Below are 15,367 nucleotides of genomic sequence, written 5' to 3' on the forward strand. Positions count from 1 at the left end.
GGGTTTTAATCCCTAAGCGGGGCCGAAGGCCGCCTACGCAGACAGAAGTTCTGCGCAAAAATACTTCCGCCCTTCTTTTCCGGCAACACAGAAAGGGGAGTTCTACTTAGTAAGGGTTATAATCCCTAAGCACGGCCGAAGATCGCAACACAGAAAGGAGAATTCTACTTAGTAAGGGTTATAATCCTTAAGCGTGGCCGAAGACCGCCTACGCAGAAAGAAGTTCGGCACAAAACTACTTCCGGCCCCCCTTCTGCGGCAACACAGGAAGGAGAATTCTACTTAGTAAGGGTTATAATCTGTAAACGCGTTCGAAGACCGCCTACACAGAAAGGAGAATTCTACTTAATAAGGGATATAAATCCTAAGCGCGGCCGAAGGCCGCTTACACAAAAAGAAGTTCGTCGCAAAAATACTTCCGCCCCCTTTTCCGGCAACACAGAAAGGAGAATTCTACTTAGTAAGGGTTGTAGTCCGTAAGCGCGTTCGAGGACCGCCTACGCAGAAAGAAGTTCTGCGCAAATATAATTCCGGCGCCTATTTACGTCTACAGAAAGGAGAATTCTACTTAGAAAGGGATATAAATCCTAAGCGCGGCCGAAAGCCGCCTACACAAAAAGACGTTCTACGCAAAAATACTTCCGGTCCCCTTTTCCGGCAACACAGAAAGGAGAATTATACATAGTAAGGGCTATAATCCGTATGCGCGTTTGAAGGCCGCCTACGCAGAAAGACGTTCTGCGCAAAAATACTTCCGGCCCCCTTTTCCGGCAACATACACTCCGCTGCATAATTATAAATCCAGTACAAGAGTTTTTGAAACAGCCGTCACAATCAAAATAGGTAAAAGCTTTCTTCTATGACTATGAGCTCTCTTAAAATAGAGTGGCTAATCTATATATATAAATGTGAATGTCTGTTTGTTTATTACCTTATAACTTTTGAACCGAGAAATGGAATCGCACCAAACTTTGCAAACTTATTTGTTTTTATCCCGGGAAGGTTATAGGCATAGAGAAAAATCGGCAGTACTGGAAAAGGGGGCGTGGCACCTCCCATACTAACTAAAATTTTCATGTTGTACATCTCTTAAAATACTTGTGGTACAGTACTGGAACTTGGTGTCGAGATAAATGAAATTAATTCCATACTCATGGGAAAAAATTGGCGGAATTGGAAAAGGGGGCGTGGCACCTACCGTAAGCGTGAAATATTTAATCAGCTACAACTTCGGAACCGTAAGTCACATGAACTTGAAATTTGGTATACAGACATATCTATGGTACGTGCTTTTATTAATGTATATGTATAAATGAGTCTGTAAAAGGGGGCGTGGCACATTTCATAGGCGTGGAATTTTTAATCAGCCATAACTTCGGAACGATAAGTCACATGAACTTGAAATTTGGTATGCAGACATACCTATGGTAGGTGCTTATAGTAAGGTATATATACATGAGTTTGTAAGAGGGGGCGTGGATCATCTCATAGGCATGGAATTTTTAATCACCCACAACTTATGAAGTCACATAAACTTGAAATTTGGTATGCAGACATATCTATGGTACATAGGTGCTTATAGTAAGGTATGTTTATATGAATGAGTTTGTAACCGGGGGCGTAGCGCATAACACAGGCGTTGAATTTTGTATCAGCCATAACTTCGGAACCACAATTTACATGGCCCCTTTAAATCTTTCTGATATGCCTTTCGAATTTACAGGACTCAGTTTCCAGTTCGCTTAGCTTTTGCAATGACAATAAACAATAATACCTTAAAGCAAAACCCAAAACTTTATCGAAAATAAAATCTATGATAACTTTGTGGAATAAATTCAGGTTAGCAAAAGTTAGGTCGATTCTGAGAGTGAGGGGTGAAAATAGAGGCTAAATTAGAAGACCCGTATCGCGGCGTTTGTTTATGTTAGTTCGAATTTTTTTTATCGACCTACGAACTCTGCAGTGAAATGCCGATTTTCAGCATATTGTTTATATGGTTTTTGGCTATAACTCGTCGACTAATTGATATTTTTTCAATCTGTTAAAGCCAAATTATTGCTAGAGACCTGTGCAACAATCAAAATTAAAAAAAAAATTGATTTAGAAAATGTTTGTAGTGCTTATGAAGCAAAATGTTGGACTTTTTTTTCATGCTTTTTGAACATATTTTCCACAAAACTAAGTCTTTTTTGCTTTCTGTTTGATCTTTAATATGCTTTTCAGTTTCTTCAATAAATTTCATTTGAAAAGAAAACAATCATAATACAAAACTTGCGTTTTCCAGCTTAATATTAATTTACTTCTCATTTCTTATGTACCAATTTTTTCAGTGTTGGTTTTGAAGAAACATTGAAAAAGAAATTATAAAAATATGGAAAAAATATTATTTTGAAATGTTAGTTATGAAAAGTTTTAAGTAAAAAAATTAAATAAATTACATTCAAATTTTTTTGAAATTTATCGCAAAAAGACCAGCAGTATTCAACCGCTTAAAAGACATTTTCCCAAGACTAAGTAACGCCAAAATTCAGGAAGGGGTTGTTAATGGTCCCGACATACGGAAACTAATGAGTCGTCAAGATTTTGACCAAGTTCTGACAGACCGAGAATTAAATGCATGGCTCGCGTTGAAAGCTGTCATTAAAGGACTTTTGGGTATATAGAATATAGAAATGCAACGTACTGGACGTAAATCGTTCTATTATCCATTCTATTCTATTCTATTATCAATTCAATTTGTACCATCCAGATTGAATTTCTTTTCGTCTGAAAAGATAACCTAAGCCAACTTATTATAGTGTATTTTAAGGTAAAATAACCATTTTAACAACTTGGAGAATTCTGTCAATTGCCATGCTTTTGCTAGCGAAATCCTTTCGAGCAGCTTTAGGATGTAGCAAAAGACGCGGAGCCGTGATCATTTCACCATACTCGAGGTGCTAGTAAATTTTGCTGTTAATTTCTGGCAAATTGTAATGGAAACCAACAATATTCAGACCCTTGTACCCTCGTGACCTCAATCCAATGGAAATGCGTGGAGAATACTGGCAAAGAAAGTGTATGCTGATAATCGCCAATTTGCAAACGTTATATGGCTTAAATTGGCGATTTTGCAATAGTGGCATAAACTAGATGCTGCTTTATCGAAGATATTATGTCTAAGTATGAGGAAGCATGTATTTCAGTTAATTAAAGTCAATGGAGCACAAATAGAGTATTAGAAGGACATATTTGCATGTTTTACTCATCTTATTGGGATTCCTCTTTTTTTGGATTTATAGTTTTGCAACAAGCAATTTTTAGGATTTTCTTAATTATTTTAAATAAGGTTATGATTATAAAAAAATTAACCACTCCTTTTTAAGAGAGCTCTTACCATGCAAAAGTCATAGAAGAAAGTTTTTACCTATTGTGACGGCTGTTTCAAAGACTTTTGTACTGGATTTATAACTATGCAACGCAGTGTAGAAAGGAGAATTCTACATAGTAAGGGATACAATGTTCAAGAGCAGCCTAAGGCTGCCTACACAAAAAGAAGTTCTGCGCAAAAACACTTCCGGTCCCCTTTTCCGGCAACACAGAAAGGAGAATGCTACTTAGTAAGGGTTATAATCCTTAAGTGCGGCCGAAGACCACCTACGCAGAAAAAAGTACTGCGCAAAAATACTTCCGGCCCCCTTTCCCGGAAACACAGAAAGGAGAATTCTACTTAGTAAGGGTTATAATCCGTAAGCGCGTTCGAAGGCCGCCTACGCAGACAGAAGTTTTGCGCAAAAATACTTCCGGTCTCCTTTTTCGGCAAAACAGAAAGGAGAATTCTACTTAGTAAGGGTTATAATCTGTAAGCGCGTTCGAAGACTGTCTACGCAGAAAGAAGTTCTGCGCAAAAATAATTCCGGCGCCCTTTTCCGGCAACACAGAAAGGAGAATTCTACTTAGTAAGGGTTATAATCCCTAAGCGCGGCCTAATACCGCCTACGCAGAAAGAAGTTCTGCCCAAAAATACTTCCGGCCTCCTTTTCCGGCAACACAGAAAGGAGAATTCTACTTAGTAAGGGTTATAATCCGTAAACGCGTTCGAAGGCCACCTACGCAGAAAGAAGTTCTGCGCAAAAGTACTTCCAGTCTCCTTTTCCGGCAACACAGAAAGGATAATTCTACTTAGTAAGGAATCTATTCCTTAAGCGCGTTCGAAGGCCGCTTACGCAGAAAGAAGTTCTGCGCAAAAACACTTCCGCCCCCCCCCCCCTTTTCCGTCAACGCAGAAAGGAGAATTCTTCTTAGTAAGGGTTATAATCCCTAAGCGCGGCCGAAGGCCGCCTACGCTGAAGGAAGTTCGTTTTCATGTATACACTATTTCGGTTTTTTTCGTATGCATTATTTCGGTTTTGAACCGAAACTGTGCATGTATGCATTACTTCGTTTTTCTCATATGCATTATTTCGGATTTATTCATATGCATTATTTCGGTTTTTAACCGAAACTGTGCATGTATGCATTACTTCGTTTTTCTCATATGCGTTATTTCGGTTTTCAAACGAAAGTGTGCATATGCATAATTTCGGTTTTTCTAATATGCATTATTGCGGTTTTCAACCGAAACTGTGCATATATGTAAGATGGCAGCACTAAACATATGCCTCGTCTGGTAACACTAGGTATTAGTAACGTTTGGCAACACTGAAGTATAAGTCGCATGTAGCAACACAGTCAAGTGGAAGTCGCCGTGAGAATCGTCCGAAAGCTGTGCCGAGATTTGCATTTAATTTTCTATATATTTTTGAAATACTTAAACTGTACTACACAGTAATATTCACTTTTTCAACGTACTGTTAACTCATACAATAATTATTAAAGCTATTAATTATCACATATATGCATTATTTCGGTTTCTTCATATGCATTATTTCGGTTTTCAACCGAAACTGTGTATATATGCATTATTTCGGTTTTTTTCGTATGCGTTATTTCGTTTTTTTTTTTCATATGCATTATTTCGTATGCACAATTTCAGGGTGCCAACCAAAAATTCTTTCAGTATCCCGAATGGAAAGCTGCTCGAACAGAGCTTTTTACCAATAAAGTACACAGAAAAGTACTACATACTGATTTATGTTTGAATTGAGTTTCTTATCCGTTTTTAGAAACGAGATTCCAGATGAATTTTGTCTATTATTCAAAAAGGCTGATCAAAGGCCTTTCTGTAAAATAAATTGCAAATGTGTGTACATGCTGTGAAATCCTACATACTGAGATTTCCAGAACGTATTTATTAATTTATATGCAATTGAAGTTCGGAAGATACACTGGATTAAGTGGAGAAACCTCAAAACTATAATTTTTAACCCTCTAACGAACAAGTGGTCCACAATAGACGTCTCTCACAGAATCATTACTTACTCATTTTAAAGTGCTCTGTAGTTTAAATCCATAAAATAATTTTGTCTGGCTAACTTGAAAAGGTCGCGCCATTGTACGGCGGCTGCAGTAGAAGAGTGAACAGGTGCGTACTTCCACTCGGAAGGACCAAGGTAAGATCCATGGTCAGAGCATATCCCAAAAGAGCAGTCGCACCTCAGCAACCAATGCCAAAACTTAGAGTGTATTTCTGCCTTGATAACGCTTCTCATAAAAACATTTGCCGTTCGGAGTCAGCGTAAAAATTTAGGCGCCTCCATTTGTGTCACAACAGCAAAACTTTGCTTAGTTATTAAGGGAGATGGCAATGTTCTTGTTTGAACCGTTTCAAATGTTTGATTTTCGAAATTACTCAGTGAGGCGAAGTTCAATGAAAATTGAGGGTTGCATGCCCATAAACACCAAATAAAAGTGGTATTTAAAGCAAGTTTACGGAAATATTTTCTTATGGTAAACTCCGATTTTATGAGTAGCTTTTAATGGTAAACTCTAAATGGCTCTTAAACTCGCGTTCAAGGAAAACGAAATTTAAAAAAATATTGTTGTACATCACTTTAAAAGTATACAGACCCCCTTTGATTTTTTTTTATCGGATGAAAAATAGTCAAGCTGCTAGAAGATAAGTGCATAAAGATTTTCGTTTAGGTTTTTTTAAAGAAAAAAATTAAGGATTCAGGAACTATAAGAAACCTATTTTCATGTACCCGGCCTTACCTAAAACCTATACTAAATTTTGTTCCGGTTGTATTTCGTGATTTTTTTTTTTTTGTAGCACCGTGTCATTTTATGTTAATGTTATTTAGTTATTTGTTTGTTATTACAAGTTTATTAGAAGCATTTGTTCTTGAATAAATTTAGTAGGTTTTTTTCTAGGAATCGGCATCTGCAATCGGCCGATTCTTTGCCCACCGGCCAAAAATTCGGAATCGGTCGGACTCTATCACAGAACACCTAAAACAAAATCGTGCGAGCTCTCATTTCGGTCCCGAGTTCAAAGAACATACCTACACATTTTAACTCTTAAACCATCTAATCGAAGTTTTTAGCCAAATTGATTATATTAAAAAGTGTGGCAACCGTGCTCAAGAGTATTACTGAAGTTAAGTTTTAAAAATCCGCACCGCGCCTGTTTGAGAAGACCTTTATGCCGGAAAGCACCGATTTTAGCGTTCAAAATAAATCTTATGACAAGCATTCGGTATTAAATACCGAAATTTTGTATAAAAATTTCCGAGTTTGAAAAAAATGCATGCGTATTACGGTAATCGACAGATGCCATCTGCACGGATCTAATCCGATTCACACTCTGTCGTAAGAAGGGAGTGTGAAAGATTTGATTCGCTTATTATGACAGTATTATGATATAATGATAAGATATACATACATACCTGAGCTCCACCAGACGGTTGGTGGATCATTATGCGGGCATTAGGAAGAGAATACCTCATTCCTGATGTGCCGGCTGTCAAAAGTAATGATCCCATAGAACATGCTTGACCAACACACCAAGTTGATATGGGTGGTTTGACGTACTGCATGGTGTCATATATAGCTAATCCGGCCGTTACAGCTCCACCCGGAGAATTTATGTACATGTGTATTGGCTTATTAAAATTTTCGGATTGAAGAAAAAGAAGTTGGGCTACAACAAGTGAGCTTAAATCGTCATGTATTGGTCCCATAACACATACAATACGCTCCTTTAACAATCGCGAAAATATATCATAAGCGCGTTCACCTCTACCGGTCTGCTCGACAACCATTGGAACTAAATGAACGTACTTTTTATTTAATAATCCAAATTTCTGAAAATACAAATAAAAAGTGATATGAATAATAAGAAGAAAGACTCTGCCACATACAGTTTTCTTGCCGCTTTCGGAAGTGCCAAACCTAAACAAAAGCGTCAACGCTTCGTCGAATGCAGAAATAACACCAACAGCAAGCATAGGTTTGTTTGTGTAAAATATGAGAATTACAGTTTCGCCGTTTCCTGCAGCTACCTTCACTTCCTAACGCCCTGTCAAAATCGGATTTTCCAACCTCTCAGCGTTGATGCCGCGTTGTTGCGGGATGCTTCATACAAAATGTTTGGGCATGAGCCAGCCAGACAACGCTGACGGTTTTGTTTAGGTATGACAGTTTGGCGTTAGTTTTTCTTTGACAGCTAAAATAAATACATACGTTTATTTATTTATTTAGAAGACTATCGGGCAGAGGTAATTCTAAGAGATTTTTTACTTAAATGTAAATAATCCTAATAACTGATATATTAAAAAATACGTTAAATAGATATATTTAAAAAAAATGTTAATAGAATAAAATAGCCCCATTCAGGGATGCGTGGGAAATCGGGGTTTGAACTGTTTTTTTTTGTGAGGAATTAGGCGTTAACTAATTTTCAGCCACTTGAAGCTTGCATATTATTATACTAGAATTGAGTGGGCTACAAAACTTTCAAAAATCTTTCTAGAAAATCTAATTAGAAAATGTTTACGAAAGTTTGTTAATTTTTTTAAATATTGCATAAAGTTTTAAACTTAGATTTATATGGGTTTTGTTAAAGAATGAACCATATTAAATATCCTAAATTAAATAACGCACAAAAAATAATAATTGTGAAAAGTGATTAAAATTTGGGTCAACTAAAATTTTGTCGACCACTGTATGTATGAAAACATTTATATGTATATTTTTTATTCTTTGTTTGTTAACTAACTTTATAAATGTTTGGTTTGGTTTATGAATACATTTGACACAAGTAATTTTTAGCAAAAAAAAAACCGACTTCAACTCCCATATAAAAAAAAATATATATATATATATATATCTCATTATCCACTGATCGGATCTCAACCAGATTAGTATGGGACCACCTCTGAGACACTACCTTTCCGATGCATTATCGAAATCGGTTGACGTGGTCCAAAGTTATGCGGTAACATACATAAAAAAAATAAAAAATATTCCGACGAACTGATAACCTCCTCCTTTTACGGAAGTTGGTTAAAAATAAACAGAAAGACCAGTAATGTATAAAGAGGCATAAATGGGTGGGGAATTTTACGAAATTTCGGAGAAAATCGGGGAATTTCATTGTCGAAATCGGGGAATTATCAAAAATGAGTTGGCTACCCTGGCCCAATTTGATAGATAAAGTTGTAGATGGTTATGCTTTCCAAAGAATTTTCTTTCAGTAGATCTGATGGCTGCCTGCTTTGGAAAATGTTGATCCTGTCATTGGCGTATTTCGTGCAACAGTTTATTATACGAATATCGGACAGTGAACAATTACACACAGGGCAGGCTAGAGGTGGTCTTCCTAGTGTATGTCTTAGTCGGAGTCTCGTGAATATTTTGGCTTGTTGTACGGTAACGCCGGTTGGAATATTTGCTTTTAAGCAATTTCATCAATTCATCAGTTTGTATCCGTGCTAATATATACCAGCTATCCATTAAATTCTTTTTGTAGGCGCTTTCAATTTGCCGTTATTTTTAAACAGAGTGCAGCTATATGGCTCTGTGGTGGACTGGCATTTCAAGGAAGGCACAGCATGGGTGAAGGTTTCGTTCGAGCGAGGCAAACGGAATTAGTATTTTTAATTGCCGTGCAAGAACCAGCCTTACAAAATAACAGTATACCCTGATGCAGGTAACTTCAATGCGTGGGCAACAGAGTGGGGAAGCAGACTAACAAATAAAAGAGTTGAGCTGCTGCTTGAAACTTTTGCCCACATACACCTTCCGCAAAATGGGAACTGAGTCAATTATTGACATAACGCTGTCGAGTGACTCCTTGGCCCAAAAAATTAATTGGAGAGTTAGTGAGGAGTATACCAACAGCGACCATCAGGCAATAATAATGGATATAACTCTGAGTCAACCCAAACAGATGCCAAATCTGACAGGCCCAAAATGGAAAGACAGTATGTTAGATAGAGGTCCTAGCCTGCATGATAGAAGGATTCCAGCACAAAGCTGGCTCGGTAGAGAGCGAGGTTGCTCACCTGGTTCGTAACCTCGCATGCGCCTGTGATGCTGCTATGCCTCGAAGAGTGGTGACGAAACAAAATTATCTATGCTATTGGTGGAATAATGATATAAAAATACTTAGACGTCAGTACCTGAAATCTAGACGCAGAATGCAGCGTAGCAGAGGGAGGCCAGACATCAACGAAAACCTACAATCTCTAAGAACGGCGAGGAAGAGCTTAGAAAACGCCATAAAATTCCGCAAACGTGAAAGCTTTAAGAAAATATTCGAAGGATATTAACCTGTACGGCACGGCTAATAGAGTAATAATGGCAAAAACTAAAGGCTAGCAAACACCGAGTATCACATGACCAGAAAGGCTGCGCGATATAATAACGACTCTATTGCCACAAAGGGAAGAAGTTGTACCAAACTGTACGCGATACGACATTGTCGATGTCCCAGTTATTACGGTTAACGAATTATAGTCCGCATGCAAGAAGATCCAAGATGGAAAAGTCCCTGGTCCAGGCGGAATACCCAACAAGACTTTAAAAGCTGAAATTAAAATGAGGCCAGATTTATTTGTAAATGTGTTTCAAACTTGTCTTAATGAGGGCATTTTCCCGAAAAAATGGAAGGTCCAAAACCTAGTCGTAGTACCAATGGAAAATAAGCAATCTGGGGAACCCTCGTCCTATCGGTCCATATGCCTATTACACACTGTGAAAAATCGTCGAAAAAATTATTTGCAACAGGCTTATAACGCTCGCAGAAGAGAGTCGCTTTCTGTCGCCATACCAGTTTGCCTTCAGTAAATCTCGTTCAACAATTGGTGCCGTTAAGTCCGTGGTTGACATAGCCAAAGAAGCGCCATCGAAGGGAAAAGGTGGCATGGAGGCCAAAAGGAATACTGTTCTGTTGTAACGCTAGATGTGAAAAACGCATTTAACACTGCGAGCTCACAGCACATAATGGAAACCCTTATCAAAATGGAGGCCCCGAAATACATGATCAGAATAATTAGGTGCTATCTCTCTGAACGGGAATTGAAGTACCGGAGCGACAGAGGCATAGAGGCGTACGGTGTTTCCGCGGGGGTACCCCAAAGATCCGTTTTCGGGCCTCTCCTGTGGAACTTAATGTACGACGAAGTTCTATGCATCGATATTAGGGCGGGTCGAAAATCTAATTTTTCTCAAATCCATTGGTAATAGTGAAAATATATTGTATCATGAAGTCAACAACAAGCCTGCAAAATATTGGTATTTTATTTTTGTTGAAGACATGGACCTAATTTCCTTTTCCTTCTTCGAGCAACGGCGGCGGAACGATGGGAGTGAAACTCTAGCTCTTCTGACCTCGTCTTCTTCGCGATCGGCTCACTTGCCTTCTAGCAGCCAACACTAACGCCTTTAACATTTTTTATTAGCTTTTGAATAACTTTGAATTTACCTTGAACTGTGGGAAATCCATTTGAAATCATATTTTTGTGAAATACTCTATACATTTACAATTAATAAATTGAATTTTTACAAGCTTGTGCTAGCAAGATAAATAAGGTTTTATTATTTTACGTTCTGCATTAATCGCCGAGATTGTGTTCATGGTCCTTTCGGAGCCATCAGAAGGAATTAGCTATCACTAAAGCGTTGGTTGGCAATTAAGGCAGGCAGTAGTAGCCGAAACGAACGTGCGCATACGCGGAGTTTTAAGCACACGCGGAGTTTTTAAGCCCGTCTCGAAATTTCAAACTGAAGCGATTTTTATTCGGGAAAATATATACATACATACTTCTAAAAGTGAAAAAAAAACTCAAAATTTATTAAGCCTTGAAGTGTGAAAAAAGTGAGGAAGATCGGAAAATCAAATACATACCTCCAGTGTTGCCGTTTTGGTTACTTTTAACCAATTTTGGTTATTTTTTTCTTGCCTGTGAAGTTGTTAAGATCTTTCTCATTTTGGTTATTTTTAACATTTACTGTAGTTTCTAATTTTTGTATACATACAATAATTAAATCTTTGAAAAATAGTATAAACAAATACATTTATTGTGCTCAATATGGTTATTTAACTAAAGTTATTACTACTAAAATGGCAACTCAAGATTTTACTTATTCCGATAATAATCATGTGTTTACATATGCAAAAGAACATGTAAAAGTTCGAGAGTGCAACTATTATCGGTTCATGTCTTTAATAAATCGCGTTGACTTTATCGCCAAGTTTTTGAAACGGCCCCGCAGTTACACCATTTCTATATTCTTTGCACAAACCTACATAGTATGTACCTGAAATGACATTTGAATAATACGAGAGTCATTAAGAAGTCGCGAAAAATTATTATAATTCCGCGCAAAATTGGTGTTTCAAGTTAATTTATACGGGCTCAATTCTATGGATAAGTGAGAAAAAAATACACAATTTTGGTTTTATTTTGTATAATATGTATTTCCAAAAAAACTTTTAAATTAGGTTCGTTATAAGACAAGCCAGCTAGACCTGTCGAGTTTGAGAAGAGTAGCAGCAGCAGTGGCAGCCCCAGCAGTGAAACCAAGTGAGAATATTTGGAGTCATTGTATTAATATTACTTACATATGTATGTATTTGTTTTATAATATACAGAATACATAATATACATGGTCGGCTAAAGACTACTTCAAATGAATACATACTCAGATAGTACATATATAAATACCTCGTATATGCGGAATCCAATACCACGTAATGCATGTACAATAAAAAAGGGATTTGGTAATTATTTTTCCATTACTGCTTACTTTATTAATTTATGTTAAGATTTATAATAATAATCTTATAGCTAGTAGGTTCAAGGGAAATACCATTCCACAGTTCTGAAAAAATCGGTTTTTAGCGCTTTTGTAAAATTTATTTACTGCGTTTGGCGTATACGAGGTACTTCGCGCTGAGCGACGATATAGTTCAATACAGTCCAATTTTTAATTAATAATAATAACAGATTGGCACATACATATGTTAGTGTTTGGCCGAGCTTCTCCTCCAACTTGTGGCGTGCGCATTGATGTTGTCACACAAAGCGGAGGGACCTACAGTTATACGCCGACTCCGAACGGCGATTGTATTTTTATGAGCAGCTGTTTTTCATGGCAGAAATGCACTCGGAGGTTTGCCATTACCTGCCGAGGGACGACCGCTGTTAAGAAAAAACATTTTTTCTATATTTTTTTGCGATGTTGCTTTTACCAGGGCTTGAACCCAGGTGCTGCGGAGTGGAAGCCACTGCTTACCACTACACCACAGCGGCAATTTTTAATTGTTTAATCTTAATTATAAAATGTTTACAATGTGGTTGTTCACGTTGAAACTGTGCACCTATGTATTTATTTAAAAACGTCATTTACAGTCTGCTAATGTTTACGAAGATATTAACATACATATGCACCTAATACGGGATGCCTGATTTTCTAAAATATGTATTTATATATATATAGTTATATATGAATGTATTTCATTTATTTTCAGCCTTAAAAGGATTTTCTTTTCAAAAATGGAAATGAAAATTGATTTTCTTTGGTTTGTAAAATTTGTCTATACGTACTATATAAAAGAATTTGTGATGACCTGAGTTAATCTAATAAAAAAATTGGTTATTTTTCCTTACATTTGGTAACTTTTTCGTCAAATCTTGGTTAGAAAGTTCTTTGAGCGGCGGCAACACTGCATACCTCTTTAAAAGGCACATAATAAATTAATAAAAGGCAAAGTGACTTGAAGTGGCTGAAAAGCACTAAGCATACATTTTGAATGTCCCACCCGTGACAAAAAGGTTTTAAACTTCGTATTGCTTAGTTACTACTTTGGGGATTTTTCTATAATTTCATAACTAGAGTGTGTTTATACTATGCAGCGCTATTTCATCTCTTTTATTATATTATAAGTGCCTACTTTAGAGATTTTGAACCGTTTTATCGTGTCCCGCCCGTGACAATCACTTATAAATTTTTTCTAATGGTGAATAACAATAAAAAAAAACAAGTTTAACGTTTCAAACCTATGTTTAATGCCACAAAAATTTGAAGTTCAGGTTGACTAAACAGCATAATAGTGTTGATGGGCTAAGCGATGTAGTAAAAAATTTCACGTGGTGAGCTCGAAAGGTCAAGGTAAACATTACTATCATAGAGACGCCAGAGAATTCTATGATGAGGGTTGCTTAACAACAATCCAAAAGTCAATACTAACAATTACCCCAAAATTTCCAAACAAGAAAATCTAGAAGTTCGCCTAACTTATAAATTCAATCCAATAAATAGCCTTTAAGTGACAAAGATATATGTATCTGCGTACAAGTATTCTAATGCAGATAACTTTTCGGATTAGACATCAATACACAAGATCATTTCTGACGTTCTATGGTTTCACCAAAGAATAGATAAATTTGAGCCTGATTTGTCCATGAAATCAGTTTTCCAAAAATAACTCAACTCCAGCCACTCTTAGGGCCCGTTACTCAATGTTTGGTTAACACTAACAGCAGGTTAGACATCGCTATCGACGTTATAACGTAGTCGTTATCAGGGTTGTTGCGAATATTCGCATTCGCATTCGCAACCGCGGAGCTTCCGCATTAATTTTAACATTCGCATTCGCTTTCGCATTCGCAATAATCAATGCGGATCTTTTACGAATGCGAATATTGGAGGGACCGAAAATAACAGTTTTTTTTACCAGTAAAACTTGGCCAGATATTTTTTATTCCCAATTAAAAGTCTTTTCCGGATAATAAACAAACCGCTTATCCAAATTAAACAAGTTTGGTACCAAATGAAGGAAATGTCTAAACGAGCAAAGCAACCCATTGAAAAATATTTCAATAAAAAATGTTAATTAATTACCATAGAGCAAACCTTGGGTCTGGTATATGAATTTCTTTAGTATTAAATGATACAAAAAAATACAAATAGCGGTGGTAACCTTCTGAATTACAAAAACTAAAATCGAAAAACGCGGTTGACGTTACAGGTTCTCCAAATTGTGAAACAACCAAAAGAATGAGAATGAAGAATTCTTTGGAAAACAACGGTGTTTAAACAACGATCTTGCAATGATACAAGATTGTGAAGATTAAAGTCAGGAGGATACATCCGACCATTGCAACCCGATGCAATTCTCAATAAAGAATTATTGCACCACAAAAAAAAAATAAATAAATATAACTGAAAGACCTCTCAACTGGTGCAGCGTCAATCGGAAAGAATTTACAATTTTGTCAAGTTTCAAGTTTTTCCAGTTTGTCGCCTGGAGCGAGTAGTTGTTTAGTGGCGCAGGTTTTATTTATGACCCTCTAAAAACTTTTTATTGAATACAATGTTCCAATTTTTAAATTCAAATACTAAAAAAAAAATTATTAAAAATTACTAACTTTTCCATTTTTATTTAACTAAATCACCTAATTTACTCACCTAAATTATTTCAAGTAAAAGAGTGTATGTTCGGGCGGAGCCGAACATTAAATACCCGGCGCAAGTATTCAATATAGTTTTTTCACCTTTCCGAAAACTACCGCTACATGGTAAGCAGTGGTGGTTTTACGTCTATTTCAAACATCTTCGATGAGATAAACTTATATAGATATATGTGGGCGGCACCACGCCCATTTTCCAAAATTCCATAATAATGTTACTTGTTTTCAAGGGATTGTTGTTAGTAAAGGGTGAACACACCAAAACTGCGACACTTAGAAATTACTACCAGAAACAAACTAGCAGGCTTTGAAATTATTTTTTTTTGTATTATATAACTTGGAAGTTTAGATGTTATTAAAATGTTAAAATATTAATTATTATTTGCTCCATATGCAAGTGATCGGTATTTTCATCGCACACGCGCCATCATGTTCTGCACGACTGCATCATCGACTTTACGCGATGCGCACAACTACTTTGTTTTGCACTCTTCAATATTTTTCACTGTTTCACCTGTTTTCTGCAAGAT

At 36.7% G+C, this 15,367-nt stretch overlaps 1 protein-coding gene across 3 annotated transcripts in view; it reads right to left on the reverse strand.

Annotated features, from left to right (window-relative positions):
* Positions 1-15,367, reverse strand: part of LOC118735076 (ATP-dependent Clp protease proteolytic subunit) — a 286,669-nt gene that overhangs the window by 73,940 nt on the left and 197,362 nt on the right. For 2 of the 3 annotated variants that reach the window (XM_036464677.1, XM_036464680.1), the window contains 2 exons: positions 7,281-7,585; positions 6,807-7,223 (listed from right to left, as the gene is read on the reverse strand). In XM_036464677.1, coding sequence (XP_036320570.1) covers positions 6,807-7,223; positions 7,281-7,367 — 504 coding nt within the window. In that variant the 5' untranslated portion in view covers positions 7,368-7,585. Of the gene's footprint in view, positions 1-6,806; positions 7,224-7,280; positions 7,586-15,367 lie in introns of those variants that run through there. The other variant, XM_036464679.1, reaches the window with a different exon arrangement.

The sequence above is a fragment of the Rhagoletis pomonella genome, unplaced genomic scaffold (genome assembly GCF_013731165.1).
Source record: "Rhagoletis pomonella isolate Grant_MI unplaced genomic scaffold, Rhpom_1.0 Rhpom_scaffold_00003, whole genome shotgun sequence".
Taxonomy (NCBI): Eukaryota; Metazoa; Arthropoda; class Insecta; order Diptera; family Tephritidae; genus Rhagoletis; species Rhagoletis pomonella.